Genomic DNA, 19,298 nt, shown 5'->3' with positions numbered 1-19,298 from the left:
GACCACAAATGCACCTTACCCAGCGAATATCATCATCTCAGGGAAGCATTCAGTACTACCCGAGCCTCACAACTACCTCCTCATCGCCCAGGAGACTGCGCCATTGATCTCACTCCTGGATCTACTCCACCCAGGGGCCGTATCTTTCCACTCTCCCAACCGGAGACTGCTACCATGAACACTTACATTCAGGAGGAATTAGCTAAGGGGTTCATCACTCACTCCACCTCACCTGCTTCGGCGGGATTCTTCTTCGTCAAAAAGAAGGATGGAGGCCTTCGTCCCTGCATTGACTACCGGGCACTCAATGACATTACGATCAAGTACCGCTACCCACTTCCACTCGTTCCCTCCGCCTTGGAACAACTGCGGGCTGCCAAGATCTACACAAAGTTGGACCTTCGATCAGCTTACAATCTGGTCAGGATTCGGAAGGGGGGACGAGTGGAAGACCGCCTTCTCTACCACCTCAGGTCACTATGAATACCGGGTCATGCCCTTTGGCCTGGCCAACAGTCCCTCGTTCTTTCAGGCTTTCATCAATGAGGTGTTCCGGGACATGCTGAACCGCTGGGTAATAGTCTACATTGACGACATTTTGATTTATTCAAACTCCTACACCGAACACATCCAACATGTCAAAACTGTACTCCAGCGTCTCATCCAACACCAACTCTATGTGAAGGAGGAGAAATGTGAATTTCATCAGGAAAGGATCGCCTTCCTCGGCTATATCATCAGCCCTGAGGGAATCGCCATGGATGAGAAGAAGGTGAATGCTGTACGTCACTGGCCACTTCCTGCCACTCTCAAGGAACTTCAGAGGTTCTTGGGGTTCTCCAACTTCTACCGCCGTTTCATCCGACAGTTCAGCACGGTGGCAGCTCCCCTCACTGCCATGGTCAAGAGGGGTAGTTCTCGTCTCACCTGGTTACCACCTGCCATCCAAGCCTTCAACGACCTCAAACAGAGGTTCACCACCGCACCCATCCTTCACCATCCAGATCCTGAGAAGGCCTTCATCGTTGAGGTGGATGCCTCAAATAGCGGTGTGGGGGCTATCCTATCACAGAGGCAGGGTCAAAACCCTAAGACATTTCCTTGCGCTTTCTTCTCTCACAAACTGACCCCCGCAGAGAGAAATTATGATGTGGGTAACAGAGAATTGTTAGCCATCAAACTAGCACTCGAGGAGTGGCGACACTGGCTTGAGGGCTCCCAACTCCCTTTCACAGTAATAACAGATCACAGGAATTTGGAGTACCTTCGCTCTGCCAAAGTCCTGAATCACCGCCAGGCCAGATGGGCCCTCTTCTTCACACGGTTCCAGTTTCAGGTAACCTATCGCCCAGGCTCTATGAACACTAAGGCTGATGCCCTCTCACGCATTTACGAACCTGACTATTCCCCACCATCCTCGGAGAACATCTTACCCACAGCCATTATGTTGGCTCCTGTTAACTGGGATATCATGACCGAGATCTCGGAGGGACACACACAGGACCCCACACCAGCCAACTGCCCTGCTAACCTCACCTACGTTCCCCTCAATCTACGTCCACGAGTATTGGCCGAGGTCCACTCTACTCCGAGTTCTGGTCATCCAGGTATTGAGGCTACCCTTCAATTACTCAAAAACCGTTTCTGGTGGCCTTCCTCTCGCCTTGACACCATCAATTTCATTCAGAACTGCTCAGTCTGCAACACTGCCAAGGTCCCTCGCCAATTGCCTGCCGGTCTCTTACAACCTCTGCCCATACCTCAACGTCCTTGGTCCCATATTGCTGTGGACTTCGTCACAGACCTCCCATCTTCCAACGGCAAAACCACCATATTAACTGTCATCGATCGATTCTCCAAGGGCTGCCGTTTCATACCTCTCCCCAAACTTCCCACAGCCATGGAAACAGCAGAAGCACTCTGTGACTCAGTCTTTCGTTTCTACGGGCTACCGGAGGATATCGTCTCTGACCGAGGGCCCCAATTCACCTCTCGTCTGTGGTCCAACTTCTTCCGCCTCTTAGGAGTCAATGTCAGTCTCACATCGGGATACCACCCGCAATCCAACGGACAAGCCGAGAGACTGAACCAGGAGTTGGCCCGTTTCCTACGTTCCTACTGCCAGAATCATCAAGAGGACTGGAGCCGCTACCTTCTATGGGCTGAGTATGCCCAGAATTCCCTACGAAAACCTTCCACCAACCTCACTCCATTCCAATGCATCCTAGGATTTCAACCACCTCTGTTCCCCTGGTCTGGCGAACCCACGGAACTACCTGCGGTCAACTCCTGGTTCCAACACAGCGAGGAGACATGGGATCAGGCTCACGTCCATCTACAGCGGGCAGTCCATCGCACTCAGATCCAGGCCGACCGTCATCGCCGACCCAATCCCACCTATGAACCCGGACAATGGGTCTGGCTGTCGACCCGGGACCTACGTCTACGCCTACCTTGCAAGAAACTCAGTCCCAGGTACGTGGGTCCTTTCAAAATCATAAAACAAATCACTCCTGTATCATTCAGATTAGAACTCCCAGCCGAATACCGTATCTCACCCACATTTCATGTATCTCTGTTGAAGCCCGCTGGGGACCCGGGAGGAGAGGAGAACCTAGATGAGACCGCTCCCCAGGAACCTACCCCCCTGATCATCGATGGCGAGGAGGTATACCGAGTCAACACCATCCTGGACTCCCGACGCCGGAGAGGTCACCTCCAATATCTGGTCGATTGGGAGGACTTCGGTCCTGAAGAAAGATCTTGGGTGCCTGCCGAAGACATCTTGGATCCCTCTCTTACTACCGACTTTCACTCCTCCCACCCTAATCGACCAGCCCCCCGTGGAAGAGGTAGACCTCGGCGTCGGTTACCTCCTCGCGCCAGGAGTCGCTCGCAGGGGGGGGGCTCTGTTACCAATGCGGTCTCTGTGGCTCCCTCTGACCGTCGCCAGCGGGAACCCTCACCTGAGTACTAACACTACATTACCCACAATCCTTACCTGGGACGCACACTTCTGGTTCCGGGTCGTCCGGGTTCACTTCCTCTCGGTCGGCCATTTAAGGATCACCTCGCTGGCTTGTTCCTTGCGAAGTTTTGTATAGTTATGCTGACAATCCCGAGCGCTATTACCTCTGACTGCCTACCTGTTGCCGACCGGACTGCTTATCCACTTTGTGAACGTTATCTGCCTGCCTTTTGTCGACCCACGCCTGTCTCACGGATTACCCCTTTCGATTGCGGCCTGCCTCGACCCTTTGCATGGACTATCGTTCACTCTAACGGATTATCTGCTCCACACCAGTCTGCTGTTATTCGACCTTGCCTGTTTACTTTGATTGTGTTAATAAAACTGTTGCAAATGGATCCAACGCCTCCGGATCAGTCTATGACTTCGTCACATTATTATTATTATTATTATTATTATTTACTTTATTTTATTTTTGTCAAGGATATTGAATTCAAAGTTGGTGACTCTTAACAGCTGAAATCAGGCCATATTTTATTTTATTTTATTTATTTATTTCATTTTTTTATTTTATTTTTTATAGAGGATATTTAATTCAAAGTTGTCTTAACAGCTGAAACCAGAACATATTTTATTTTATTTTATTGTCAGAGATATTAAATTCAAAGTTAGCGAGTCTAACAGCTGAAACTGGGCCATGTTTTATTTTATTTATTTATTTCATTTTTTTTAATTCAAAGTTGGTGAGTCATAACAGCTGAAACCAGGCCTTATTTATTTATTTTTGTCAGGGATTTAATTGAATTGAATTTAAAGTTGGTGAGTCTTATTTATTTATTTTATTATTTTATTTTATTAATGACTACTTATCTCATGCAGACCTGCTTTTCTCATTACATACCTTGATCTTGAGCCTATTTTTTTTTCCTCTACAGGGTTATTTGAAGGTTAGATCTTATTAATGACACCTGTTTGAAAGTCTGCAGTTGTTTTTGTGACTCTGTTTGGTGACACTCAGTGCGCATTGGGACGCCGCACATCTGTAACTAAACACAACATATGCTGGTGACCAGTCGTGTTGTTCTCTACAGCAGGAGCAACAGATGAAGCATCAGAGACGCAGCTCTAGAGACATACTGTATGAAGATGAGAAATGTAACAGGTGTGCAGTAAGGCTGATGAAGCGTCCCGCCGCGGAGCAGCTTTCATAGCATTAGGAAATTGACTGCTGTTCTGTAGAGCAAGCCAGCGTTGTGTGCTGCATTCAATAAAGTCAATCTCCCTGCTGTGTGTCGTTAAACAGGTTTAGTGTATTAGTTGTTGTGTTGTAGTCTAGTTATAGATTATTAGTCTTCATGTGAGTGTCTGAGCAGGTGTTAATTGAAGAAATGTCTGGGTCTGTCTCCATGGCAGTTATTGATTTAACCTCTGACCTTGCAATGACAGATTTCATCCGACTGGAAAATGAGTATTGTGTTTTTGTGCCTTTTAATGGTGTCTTTTGTTCACACTGCATATACTTTTGTGTCATTCTATCATTCATTCTCTTTTTTTTTAAAGATGAAAAGGTTTTGGGTGGTGTTTTTCTCTTTTAATCCCTGATTATATAAATTGAGGAACAGTCACAGTGTCTTGGTCAGATCTCTGCTTCACTGCACTTGCAATCCTTTAAATCCCACACCAAAGAATCACCAGCATTTACATCAAAATCAAAAGGTCTCAAAACTCATATACTTGTATGTATACAAATATCAATTTATGTGTGTATGTACTGTATATGTGACCCTTTTTGCATTGTATTTATCATTATTATTATTATTTATCTGTATGTGTGTGTGTGTGTGTGTGTGTGTGTGTATATATATATATATATATATATATATATATAAACTGAAAATGGTAACATCTGAATTAATTGTTTTTAAATCAAAAATACTACAATACTTAAAATCCCTGTATAAACTCAAGTGTGTTTATTTATACAATTATATATAATATAATGTAATAATAAATAAACAAAACATGAATTAATTAAATTTAATTAATTAATTTTCAAAATAAACCCAAGTACATTTATTTATACAACTATAATATAATTAAAAAATAAAGAAATAATTAAATAACTAAAAATGGTAACATCTGGATTAATTGTTTTCAAATCAAAAATATTATTTAATATCACTGTATAAACCCAAGTACATTTATTTATACAACTATATAATGTAATATAATATAATATAATATAATATAATAATAAATAAACTAAAAATGGTAACATCTGGATTAATTGTTTTCAAATCAAAAATATTATTTTAATATCACAGTATAAACCCAAGTACATTTATTTATACTTATATATATGATTATATTTATTAATATATATTTAAACTATAATATAATAATAAAAAAAATTAAACTAAAAATTGAATCTAAATGAATTGTTTTTAAATCAAAAATATTATTTAATATAGCATACAAAACCCAAATACAATAAATATAAATAATATAATAATAATAATAAATAAACTAAAAATGGTAACATCTAATTTGTTTTCAAATCCAAAATATATTGTATATTTATATATTATAAATATAAATATTATATATTTACATAATAATAAACAAAAATAAATATCTAAAATATCTAAAATCAAAAATATTATTTAATATCAGCGTACAAAACCCAAATACATTTAGTTATGCAGCTATAAAATAATGTAAAATAATAATAAATAAATGAATAAACTAAAAATGGTAACATCTATATTGTTTTAAAATAAATAAATATATTTTTATATATTATAAATATACATATTATATATAATATAATAATAAATAAATTAAAATGGTAACATCTGAATTGTTTTTGAAATCAAAAACATTATTTAATATCACTGTATAAACCCAAATACATATATTTTATACAACAATATAATATAATATAATACAATATAATATAATATAATATAATATAATATAATATAATATAATAATGGTAGCATCTGATGGTAGCATCTGAATTAATTGTTTTCAAATCACTGTATAAACCCAAATATATTTATTTATACAACCATATAATATAATATCATAATAAATAAATAAACTAAAAAATAATTAAAATCGAAAACATAGTTTAATATGTTAATTAGAGTGAGTTTTTTGCTTGCTTGCTTGCTTGCTTTCTATCTTTCTTTTTGTGGTGAATAAAGTTCTGTCATGTTGTAGTGGGGTGGTGAGATTGACTTTGCCGTTCACAGGTGATGGGCTGTAAGTCATGCAGACGTTTTGCACACAAACAGTGGCTTTACGTTTCTACTCCAGTGGTTGCCATAGTAACGGCTGACATTAGCCCAGCGCACAGGAGCGCTTGTGAATGTTCATCCTCAAGTCTTGTCTTCTCATTAGGTGTTAAAGCTTCTGAATATACTGCCTCTTATGCAAAGCGTGATATCATGTGGGTGAACCATGAGAAATCGGTGGGATTTTACCGCTTAAAGGCTTATTGGTGTGTATAAACAGATGCTTGAGTCTGTATTTGCTTGTCCATTACAGACTAGAGACCTTTATCACGAGCCACGCGTTCGTCTCCTGAGAGCTAGCCTGCACTTCTCTTAATGGACAGCCTCCAGCTTTGATTAGTTATCTACCTTCATTGAACTATGCAACGAACCTTAGATTTTGACATTATTTCTGGAGCTTGGTATCTTAATGTTTTTGCAAATTTGCTAGCATTCCCAAAAATGTTCTCCTATTTTGATCAGTTATCTAACTGATCTATACAATAAATCTCATATGTTGACATTATTTCTGGTATATTAGTGTTCTGTGTGTGTACAAACGCATGCAAATTTGCTAGCACAGTCACTGGAGGATTGAATCTTTCAGAAGTGCAAAAAATAGCTTGACTTGTGAGTTGTTGCAGGTTTTATGTAATGAATATGTAATTTGTGACATCTTGAATGCTGAATGGTGATCTCATGAATATTCATTAGAACGAATAGACGAATATTCGAATCAACTTATGACTGGTGTTAGTATCGCTGAGATATTATAGTTTTTATTTATATTTTGAATCAGTTTTTATTTTACAATTTTGTTTTCATTTATATTTTAAAGTTTTTGTACTTTTGTTGTACGTTTTTGTCATTTGTATTTTTTTCAGGTTTTTATTAGTTATTTTTAAATAAGATTTTTAGTACTTTTTCAGTACTCTTCAGTTATTTTAGTACATAAAGTTAAACTAACTGAAAATGAGAAATATCACCTTGGCAAAAATATAAGTTTGGGTTTTTTACTTTTTTTTTCAAGTAATGAAAAATTTGGTTTCAGTTTTAGTTTTTTTGTTAAAAAAATCATCCAAGATGTTCATGTCTTTCTTTCTTCAGTCGGAAAGAAATTGTTTTTTGAGGAAAATATTTAAGATTTCTCTCCATATAGTGGACTTCTATAGTGCCCCTGAGTTTGAACTTCCAAAATGCAGTTTAAATGCAGCTTCAAAGGACTCTAAACGATCCCAGCCGAGTAAGAAGGATCTTTTAAAAAATTGACAATTTATATACTTTTTACCCTCAAACACTTGTCTTCTCTAGCTCTGTGTGAACTCTGTGTATTCCGGTTCAAGACAGTTATGGCGCTTTTCCATTACACAGTACCAGCTCGACTCGGCTCGCCTCGGCTCGACTCGACTCGGCTCGACTCGGCTCTGTTTGGTTTTCCACTGTGTAAAAGTTGGCTGTGTCCAAATTCAGGGTCTACATCCTTCGGAGGACTCATTTGAAGGATGTTACGTCACAGCGCCGCGACTAAGGCTGTCCAAATTCATAGGATCCTTCAAATGCGGCCCACAAATACGTCCTCCTTTTCCCCGAATTTGAAGGATGGGTCTGGTGGATCCTTTCCCGTCCTACCTATCCCACAATACCTTTCGGCAAAGCGCTTCCAGAATTTTCGCGGTAGTAATGATGGAAGTTTAAAAAAAAAACTGGCGTTTCAAAAAATATTCTTTTACAGCGGTTGTCTAGTTAGGCCTTTGGTTTTAGCGTTAAGCTTTTTTTTTTTTACATTTGTATGTATATATGTTAAAAAACATCACTTTCGTAAACTAGCTTCTTTTTTACTGCCTGTGTGAATATCCCCTTACACACAGGTAATTTCTTGTTAGTGATTGAAGCTGTTTTAACGCTTTTAGGGATGAAAGAGTAGTTATTTTGTTTTTGTGCAGTACAGATAACCTTACTTCTTGCTTAGCGCTGTCACGGTTGCTAGGCGACAGGATATGAGCAACGGGGAAGGGAGGGAACTGAAAGAAGTGTAGGCTGTCCAAATTCACTGACACCTACTTCCCGGTTTTGCGGTCTTCGGAGGACCCCTCCTCCTTCAACCTGGTAGGAAGGATCCTAAGGAGGATGCAGACCCTGAATTTGGACACAGCCGTTGTACCTGTACCTCCAGCGACGCTGCAAGAAACTGCCGTGATGTAATCTTCTACGCGACACACACCCGCTGTCTGCACCTCCTCGTTTGACCACGGCGTATTCTTCCGAGTTGCCATAATATGTAATGGAATGGATATGTCACGCAATCTCTGGCCAAACTTTTTAAAAATGGCAGAGTTATTCTGGATACTATTGCTGGCGCGTGCAATGATGACGCAGTGAATAGTGACGATTCTCTCTGACCAATCAGTAGTCTGCTGTGTTTTCACGTCACATTTTAGTATCGCCTTAGCTCGACTCAGCTCGCTTGGAACCTCGCCTGAGGTGGTACGAAAAAAAGTACCTGGAAGCCGGTACAGGTACAACTTTTACACAGTGGAAAACCAAACAGAGCCGAGTCGAGTCGAGCCGAGGCGAGCTGAGGCGAGCTGGTACTGTGTAGTGGAAAAGCGCCATTAGGGTATGTCAAAGTTCAAAATCGTCCTACATCGCTGTTTTACCTTTTTTGTAAAGGGCATTTGATCTTCTTTGCATGTTCACTTTGTAAACACTGGGTCGGTGCTTCTGCAGCAATATAGGGCGATTTTTTTTAAGTTGGAGGAGAAAATGAGATGGGAGTTTTTCAACATACCCTAATGCTGATGACACACTGGGCAACTTTTTGAGCAATGTTGCCGGGCAACTTTGGCAAATGTTGCCGTAAACGGGCAGCCAGGTGTGATACAGAACCCACAAATTTTCCAGATAGAAATGTGTTACCCATTTTTAATGAGAAAGTGCCCAAGCAACATTGCTCAAAAAAAGTTGCCCGATAAAATTGCTCAAAAAGTTGCCCAGTGTATCATCAGCATAACTGTCTTGAACTGGAATACACGTTTACGCAGTGCTAGACAAGACCCTTGTTAAGTTAAAAAGTAAATAAATTCCAATGTTTTTTTAAGAAAATAACTGATTGTTTCACTAGATAAGAGCCCTTTGAAGCTGCATTGAAAAGTTATAACTCAAAGACACAATAGAAGTCCACTATATGGAGAGAAATCCTGAAATGTTTTCCCCAGAAACACAATTTCTTTACGACAAAAGAAAGAAAGACGTGGATCTTGGATGACAAGGGAGTGGGTACATTATCTGTACATTTTTGTTCTGGAAGTGAACTACTCCTTTAAAAAACCAATTCATGTAAATTAAATACTGCCAAAAAGACCAAACTAATTTGCCTTTTAATTAGGGCTGTCACGATTTCTCGATTCAAATGAAGTACTCCATTTAAAAAAAAATCGTCATTTTGCCAATGTCGACTAACCGTCAAAATACCGGAAGTGGCGCATTCCACTGACGAGAATCCATGAAATGCAGTATTAGACCGTTTTCCAAGGCTTTGCGATATATTAAACCCATTTAAACCTTATAATGAAGCATTATGCTATTGTGAATTTACAAACGCTACGATTCAATTAAATATATGCGACACAGGCTGCTTCAAAGGAACTGTTATCATGTACGTGTGTGGAGCGTCTCAAACTCCGTCTCTGCATATTGATGTGATTTTGGATTTATTATAACATTTATCTGGGAACGCAACGTGCCCCATTTCATCAGATTTGCAAGGTAAATCATTTATAAACCTACGCAAACACAGAAATACATGAGGATCTTCCTCAAAATGCTAACTGTTTATCGCGATTTCAAAATAAAAGTTTAAACCCTCGCTCGTTTTAAAGTTTAGACGTTTTGGTGTCCACATATTGAAGAAATTACAGTGGCTGTAGCATTTATGTCATAAAGAAATGGCCAAATATTAAAGATTAAGTTAATATTTGAATTAAATGTTGTTTTGTCAATATTAAAAAAGGATTAGATCGTGTAGTAAAGTGTAAACAATCGTTTGGCTGTTGGCGCCCTCTGCAGTCATTTGTTATAATGCGTAATGTACGTTAGCTCTTGTTTAAAATACATTAAAAACAGATTTGAGAGTCTTATCTAGTATTAATAATAAAGATTAAGTTAATATTTGAATTAAATGTTGTTTAGTCAATGTTAAAAAAATGATTAGATCGTGTAGTAAAGTGTAAATTTAACAATCGTTGGCGCCCTCTGCAGTGATTTGTTATAATGATAATGTATGTTAGCTCTCGTTTAAAATACATTAAAAACAGATTTGTTCAATAAAACCACGATTATTTGGTTTTGATAATTCATTTGAACTAATTATTATTGCCTCATTGATATCATATATGGATTTTAGGTATTTTAAAGACTATAGTTCACTTATACGTCTATTTTTTATTAGGCTACTACAACAAATCAATTTAGAATGATCCGATTACATGATTAATAATCATCAGTATAATCGACTGATTACTTGATTACCAAAATAATCATGACAGCCCTAGTGTTTCATACATTTGCAGCTCGTTGATCTCTTTTATATTTCAAACCGAATGCAATCCCCAACTTACATTTCCAGCTTTATTAATTATTCATTTAGAGAGCTTACTGTAGTCATATTCTTTGATATGCAGCTTTAAACGCCTGTAGTTCCCCTTGAAACCATAAACTGTGTGCTTTCATCCAATGTTTTTCTTTTGACTTTCGAAGAACTGAAATTGAGTGTTTGATGAACTTTTCCTGATGAGCCGAACATTAAAAACCATTAATGATTCCACCTAATGGCCTGGCGGAGGCTGTAAAGGACACTGAAAAAAGCTGTGTTTGTTTACAAGGAAACATTGAAAGGAGTTGATGAAAGAGAGTTTGCTAAATGGGTCAGTGCGGCTGAATGTCAGTGTTATTGTGGCAGTTGTGTGTGTTTTATTTTTGGTGCTGAATAATGCGCTCGCGACTGGCAACATCAGAAGAGAATCAGGCGCCGGTGTTTTCTCCGCGGGTGGCCACGCTTGTGTGCGCTGCTTGCTGTCAGAGGTGTTTTTGATTTATTGCCCTCTTCGGCTGGAACTAAGATCCAGCACAGATCAAGCATATGCACACAGACACACATTTCATCTCGCGACTATTGTGTTACACACAGAAAAGCTATGAAACTGGGGATATAAGATCCGCCTGTCAGTCATGTTTTGTGTTGAAGAGATATGAACGCATCCTGTCTATAGGACACTTCCTGTCTCCAGCTATATGAAAGAGATACCGCACCATATCCATCCAGACGTCCAGGCTTCTCTTCTTTATAATCGAGTGTTTACTTTGTGTTATTCATCCAACAGTGATTGTTGTTCTGAGTTTAGATCAGTGCTGTTATTATTATTAACTCAAAAACTAAAAGTATTAAAGTAATTTTCATTCATTGAAATAAAACTGATATAATTTGTATATTAGATGAAAAACCTAAAGTTAAAAGGCAAGTAAGTTAATATTAAATTATAATTTATAATATTATAATAGCATTAAAATTACTGAAACTGAAAATAAAAATAAATTAAAGCTGAATAGGAAAAAAAAAATTACTAGAACTTAAACTAAAATAAATTCAAATTAACATTTAAAAATTATTAAAATAAAATATATTAATAAATAATTCTATTTGTTTGTTGGATTTTGTAGATGATCTCACTCAAATGTTCCATTAAGTACTAAAATGCCTAAAACTGAAAAAAAAATTTTAAAAAAAATTAAAAATGTTTTAAAAACAAGACAACTAATACATGCATGTATTATAATTAAATGAATAATTAAAATATTACTAAAAATATAACTATTTGCTTTTTTTAATTTTCAAGATGATCTCAATTAAGACTAAAATACTGAAACTGAAATAAAAATAAATTAAAGCTAAATAGAAAAATAATTTAAAAAATTACAATAAAAATAGCAAGGAAATTAAATTATTAGAACTTAAACTAAAAGAAATTTAAATGAAAACTTAAAAATTATAAAATGTATATTAATAAATATGACCAATTTGTATGTTGAATTTTCCAGATTATTTCACTCAAATGTTTCTTGAAGTACTAAAATTGTTCAAACTGAAAGAAAAAATGACATAAGCACGTAACAAAATGACAAAAATTAAAACAACAACAAAAATTGTTAAATTGTAAAATTATTTATAATATTTATTTTGTTTAAGATGTTTCTTAAAGAACAAAAATGACTAAAACTAAAATAAAAATAAAGCTAAATAAATATATATATATATATAAAATACACAAGCAGAAAACATATTACAAAAAACATAAATTAAAACAAAAACATAAAAATGATTAAAATAATTTGCTTGTTGAACTTTCTAGATGATCTCAGTCCTACTGATCAGTGTATAAACATGTTTCCTGAACGTGTTCATTGGCATTAATGGTGCAGAGAACAGCAGGAAGGCCTTTCTCATATTTCAGTAAATGATATGAAGTGATTTTCACTGTGCATGACACAGTATTTGACAAAAGACATTGAACCGAATGGTCCTGGAGGTTAATTTCTCTTGTAAAGAGCGCAAGTGATTAGAAAAGCCATTTCTCAAGCAACATAATAAACAAACTCATCAAGAATCACACAAAGAAAGAGAGACAAGCAATAGAGAGAGGGACAAAAAGAGTAAAAGACAGACAAAGAAAAAGACAGATATTGGGAAAAGAGAGAATTTGGGCATTTATTCATTTATACACATTTGGAGCAAAACCTTGAAATTAACCTTATAACTTTAAAATAACCTTAGAATTTAGAAATAAAAGTACTAAAACTAAAAGAAAAACACAACAACAAAAAATCTAAAAAAAACAAAAAAAAAAACAATACAACTAATACAAATTACACAAGCACATAACAAAATTGCAAAAATGTAAACCAAAATTAAAACAAAAATTAAAATATTAATTACAAAAATAATATATATTTATATATTTACATTTATATAATTAAATTAATAATTTTTTTAAAATTTTAAGAAAATTAAATTATTAGAACTTAAACTAAAAGAAATTTAAATGAAAAGCTGATATGAAGATATAGTGTATATGTGAATATATGGACGCTTTATAGCGATTTTGGTTCTTTTTTCAATAGAAACATCATGTTTTTGGTAACTTTTAACTGTTATAGCGCCACCTATGGTCCGATTTTCATGAAACTTTGAATGCTTGTTAAAAGTCATCTGGTACATGTTTTCACCAATTTTCATAAAGTTTTGATTTTTTGTTTAGGTTTTTTCTAAATGAAGCCGTTATATCTAACCAAAGGACAAAATTCAATTTTTTTTTTTTTTTTTTTTTTGATAATTATTAATCTACAGAGTCTGGAGAACTGCACTGCAGTGGTTTGGGTGGAGATTGGGCGAAAAATCTAGGACTAGTTCGCTAAAGTAAGTTTTTAACATAATTGAGAATAATTCATGAACGATTTGATTGACAGCAATGGTTCTTGAGGCAAAGTTTCTCAGCATGAGGACGGAGATCTATCAAATGATATCCATATTGTTTGGATGTGTGAAACACCACGTGATTACAGAGCCATAAAACTCCTTAGCGCCAACTAGTGGCCGATTTCGTCGAAAATCTAAATTCAGAATTCTTCATTCAAAACTTCATTGGCTGATGGCCGCCATGTTTTTTGAGATACATCAATGTCCTCATAGACACTTGTGCCACTTTGGACCAAGACACTGCATACCAATTTTCAAGTCAGTCAGACCAATGGTTGTGTAATTATAGCAATTTATATGTTTTTTTTATATGCAATTTTTTTTTTTTATTTGACCAAAGATTAAGCTTATACACATGTGTACAGAGTTTGGTTAAGATGTCTCATTTCGTTCAAGAGTTATAGCTAAATGAAGCAATTGGCTAACATTAGCATAGAACATTTTGGTGTTCCTATCCGACCGTGAGTTAAAATTTAAACTTTTTTTGATTATTATTGATATTCAGTGTCCAGAAAATATTTCTGCATTGGTTTGGGTCCGATCGGGCGAAAAACCTAGGACTAGTTTCGGATATAAGTCCATTTTTCGGGGACAACCGTTCGTCGTAGCTCAAATTTATCTAAATCTATGACTAACGGTGTATGAGCTACGGCCAAAAATGTCTACATTTTAGTAAAATTTTTGTTTTTTGCGCTGTAGCGCCACCTTTAGGCCAATTGGGGCGAGCCTTTGGATCTGAGTAGCAAGCTGACCAAGTTTCAGCTCTCTAGACCTTACGGTTTGGGCTGCACAATCAGTTTTACCGGAGAAAAATATTAATAAAAAAAAAGACAGTAATTGTACCCTGGAAATCCAGAGGTCTCGCGAGAGCACAATTTGAATTGTCTCTGCAAGACACTCTGGCATCGAGCAATGATGCACATTACTGCATTACGTAAGCAGTTCTGGGAACCAATCAAATCGGTGTATCTGATGTAGGCGGGCCAGAGGCGAGCTAAGCTGATGACGACAGCGCTGCGACGTCCAGAATCATTTAGTAAACAGATGAACACCAGTTGTTTGAAACGGCTTTGGCCGCTACAATGAACGAGTTAGACTTGGCTTTTCATATAAAAGAGGAACAGAAAACCGCGCTCGAATCGTTCCTTTGTAAGAAGGACTTTTTTGCTGTTTTGCCGACTGGATACGGCAAGAGTTTAATCCATCAGTTAGCTCCGCTGGTAGCTAAGCGTATGGGGCTTAGTGAAAACTTAGTGATTGGTCGTGGCGTTATCCAATTGCGTGCATTGAGAGTTTCAAATGCATGCTTGGTGCCGCCCCTCGAGTTAGACACTTTTCATTGCTCGATGCCAGACCCTTAATCTTAATAGATTAGGGTCTGGATTTTTCCAGGCTACAGTAATTGGGGAAAAAGAGAGAATTTGGGAATTAAGCATTTAATTATTTATTCACAGTTGGGGCAAAACAGTAACCTTATAACTTTAAACTTTAACTTTTAAACTTAACTTTAACCTTAGAATTTAAATTCAATTTAAGAAATCAAAGAAGAACTATTAATAAAATAACATCTGTTAAAGCAACCATTTGAGAGAAACAGACGAGGAGAGACAGGCAGAGAGATAGAGAAAGGTGTGAGGTTTTTAAATAAAGCTTGTGGCAGCAGGCGGAAGATCATGAAAAGATTTTTATGAATCTTCACACACTAGTCGTATTTTTGTGATCTGTGATAGTGAAGTGAAACTGAGAAACAGTGATGACAACAAGGAAGGTGGAGGACAATTAGGTGTTTTTATCTCCGCTGGGCTCCTGTCTCTCACACACACAGGAGGTTTGAAGGAAGAACATTACTTACTGCTTCCTGCAGTCTGATGCTAATGCACGGCTCTTAAATATTTCACAATGCGCACAGTCTATCTGTCCTGTTACAATGTGGTTTCTTGTCACCGAGCGTTAGTCTCTTCACGATAAGAGAGAAGCCGAGGAGAGAATTGCGTTCGCTCTGACAACTCCTGCGATTTCTGTGTGTATATTTTTAGTTCCACATCTCTGCCTCGTCCTCTGCCTCTTCCCCTCATGTTTTGTCCTATTTTCTTAAGATATTCTCTTTTTGAAGTGGATTCTGAATTGTGGGATTTTGTGAGAGTTCGTCTCAAAACCGTCAGTTTGAATGCTGAAGCTGTGCATAGTTTTAATGTTGCAGAAACAGTATAAGTAGCCACAGTATTATACTGAATTTTGAGGAGAAAACACCAAAGTCTAGAGCACATCTATATACACAGACTTTCTTACTGAGAGAAATGCAAATGTAAAATGTGATGTAAGCTTCAAACACTCTGTGTGTGTGTGTGTGTGTGTGTGTGTGTGTGTGTGTGTGTGTGTGTGTGTGTGTGTGTGTGTGTGTGTGTGTGTGTGTGTTTCACAGTTTAAAGCATTAAGCAACTACATTGCAACTAGTAGCAAAGTTATAGTTATGGAGCAGAAAGCAGAGCTCATGAATACTGATCAGACCGAGAATCTCACTGAACCTGTCAACAACATGTCCTGGTCATATTTCACCATCATATATATATATATATATATATATATATATATATATATATTTTTTTTTTTTTTTTTTTTTTTTTTTTAATATTTAAATTGCTTTAATGCTTTTACATGTTTTGCTAATTTTACTCAGTTTCAAATTTTTATAAACAACTAAATCGAATGAGATTACCTGCCTATTTTGGGCAAGTGTGCTGAGATTTTTTGTTTTTGTTTTAGTTTTTTTTTTTTATATGACAATTTTCAGATAATTAATTTCTTAGAATATATGTGACCCTGGACCACAAAACCAGTTGTAAGTCGCACAGGTTTATTTGTATCAATAGCCATTGATACATTTTATTGATCAGAATTATCGTTTATGTTCCATGAAGATATTTTATAAATTTGATACTGTAAATATATCACATCTTAGTTTTGATTAGTAATATGCATTGCTAAGAACTTCATTTGGACTACTTTAAAAGCGTTTTTAATTCAATGCTTTGATTTTTTTGCACCCTCAGATTCCAGATTTTCAAATAGTTGTATCTCGACCAAATATATACATTAATGGAAAGCTTTTTTATTCATAAAAAAGACCCTTATGACTGGTTTTGTGGTCCAGGGTCACATATATCTAGTTCTATCTTTTCAATGATTTCAAAATGAGTTAATTAGTTAGTTTAATTGGACACTTTCAATGATTTAATCAACTCACAAACCCCCTGCAGTTCATTCGAGAACCCCAGTTTGGGAAACCCTGGAGTAATGTAATGTTTAACACACTACACTTCATGAAGTTGAAATGAAGAATGAAATAGATTTTTTGAGTCAGGGCAAAAGTAACCTAAAAGTAATCAAAAAGTAGTCAGAATACATTACCTAATGTGTGACCCTGGACCACAAAACTTAAGTCTTAAGTAGCACAGGTATATTTGTAGCAATATATCAAAACTTAATTTTTGATTAGTAATATGCATTGCTAAAAACTTCCATTTGGACAACTTCAAAGACAATTTTCTTAATATTTAGATTTTTTTGCACTCTCAGATTCCAGATTTTCAAATAGTTGTATCACGGCCAAATATTGTCCTATACTTACAAACCATACATCAATGGAAAGCGTATTTATTCAGCTTTCAGAAAATGTAGAAATCTCAAAATTGACCCTTATGACTGGTTTTGTGGTCCAGGGTCGCATATGTGTAATCTAATAGATTACATTACAAACTCAATCATGTAATTTGTTCAGTTTCAGACTACAATTTGTGATTTTTTTAAAATTGAGAATATGTGTAAGGCCCTGTGAAATCCTTTATTTTTTCCCCCAAATTCTATTTTTTTCTGTTTAAATTTTACTGGATTTCATTTTTTCCATTTAAATTTTTCTATACCCTGTTTTAATGGTTAAATAAATAAAACAATATTAATCAAAAAGCTTGGCTAGTTAATTGAAATCATGAAACTTACACAATTTAACAGTATTTTATAAGTTTAACAAAAATTCATTTTCAATTTCATTTCAAATGAAACCAAACTTTTATTTTGACGTGTTGCTGTAAAGACCTTTATGATATGACGGTAGATTTTCTCAAAAGAAACAGTAAAATGCTCATTAAGTGACTCAGAGCTTTTCTAAAGATTATGTTCATGTGTTCATGTACATTAAGGCAACAGAGGCTAAAAAAACCACAACAGTATGTCTGTAGTAAACAAAACCGCGTGTCTGCGACATTAATTCACACAAACACCTAGAACTTGTAGGATTCATATTTGTGACCCTGGACCACAAAACCAGTCATAAGGTTAAATTTGACAAAACTGAGATTTATACATCATATGAAAGCTCAATTAATAAGCTTTCTATTGATGTATGGTTTGTTAGGATAGGACAATATTTGGCCGAGATACATCTATTTGAAATCAGAAATCTGAGGATGCAAAAAAAACCAAAAAGACTGAGAAAATCACGTTTAAAGTTGTCCAAATTAGGTTCTTAACAATGCATATTACAAATCAAAAATTACATTTTGATATGTTTACAGTAGGAATTTTACAAAAAATCTTCATGGAACATGATCTTTACTTAATTTCCTAATGATTTTTGGCATAAAAGAAAAATAAAAAATTTTGACCCATGCAATGTATTTTTGGTTATTGCTACAAATATACCCCAGCGACTTAAGACTGGTTTTGTGGTCCAGGGTCACATTTAAATAGTATTTTAGCAGCTTAATATTCCCAGACACTAATCTATACCATGTTTTGATTTAAGTTTAATGACCTACTTTTGATTTATTCATCCAAAATTTGGCAAATGCTGTGACATTCCGAGTTATACATTAAATTCCATTTTCATGACTGGATTCGGCATCGAAGAAATCATAGGGCCCTAAAATATGTGCACGTTTGTCATTACAAATACTGTTCTCTTGATTATGGGGTTTAAAAGTGACCTGGATATGTTCTTCAAGGTATTGTGAATATTTTTCTGCCGCACACATTCATACACACTTTTAGATGGGAATCTATGGGTGCTTTCACATCTGTGGTTCGGTTCATTTGGTCCGGACCAAGGGCAACAAATGATACATTGTAGCATTTTTCTGCCGTTTTGGGTCCTTTTCACACCACACTGATTGCTCTGGTCCGAACCAGTTGAAACGAACCAAAATGCCGTCATGTGACAACATCCACATCACTCGTTGGCCAGATCGTATCATTGAACCACTGATCTATAATAGAGAATTATATAGATCAGTGTATTGAACGTATTTTCTAAACTGTTAGGGGCCGTTGTCGCGTCTTTTGCGCGCTCAAGCTCGTGATTTCAAATGTAGACGCGCGGTATGCGCGCTCAGAATGGAGACGCGCAGGCGGTGCGACGCGCACGTTTTTTCCATTCGCGAGCGTGCCGTATCGAGATAAAAACATCTGAACTTTTCACAATGCTGCAAGCACACCGCAGGTCATGTGACATGAACCAACCAATCAGCTT

General features: G+C 36.4%; 1 protein-coding gene across 1 annotated transcript in view; it reads left to right on the top strand.

Moving 5' to 3' along the window:
* Positions 1-493: 493 nt before the first annotated feature.
* The window catches only part of mast1a (microtubule associated serine/threonine kinase 1a), a 57,315-nt gene continuing 38,510 nt past the window's right edge, over positions 494-19,298 (top strand). Inside the window, exons 1-2 of the mRNA XM_073842555.1 lie at positions 494-2,852; positions 6,374-6,444. Coding sequence (XP_073698656.1) covers positions 494-2,852; positions 6,374-6,444 — 2,430 coding nt within the window. The remainder of the gene's footprint in view (positions 2,853-6,373; positions 6,445-19,298) is intronic.

The sequence above is a fragment of the Garra rufa genome, chromosome 6, assembly GCF_049309525.1.
Source record: "Garra rufa chromosome 6, GarRuf1.0, whole genome shotgun sequence".
Taxonomy (NCBI): Eukaryota; Metazoa; Chordata; class Actinopteri; order Cypriniformes; family Cyprinidae; genus Garra; species Garra rufa.
The sequence above is the reverse complement of the archived record's forward strand: the minus strand, read 5'-3'. Positions and strand labels throughout refer to the sequence as shown.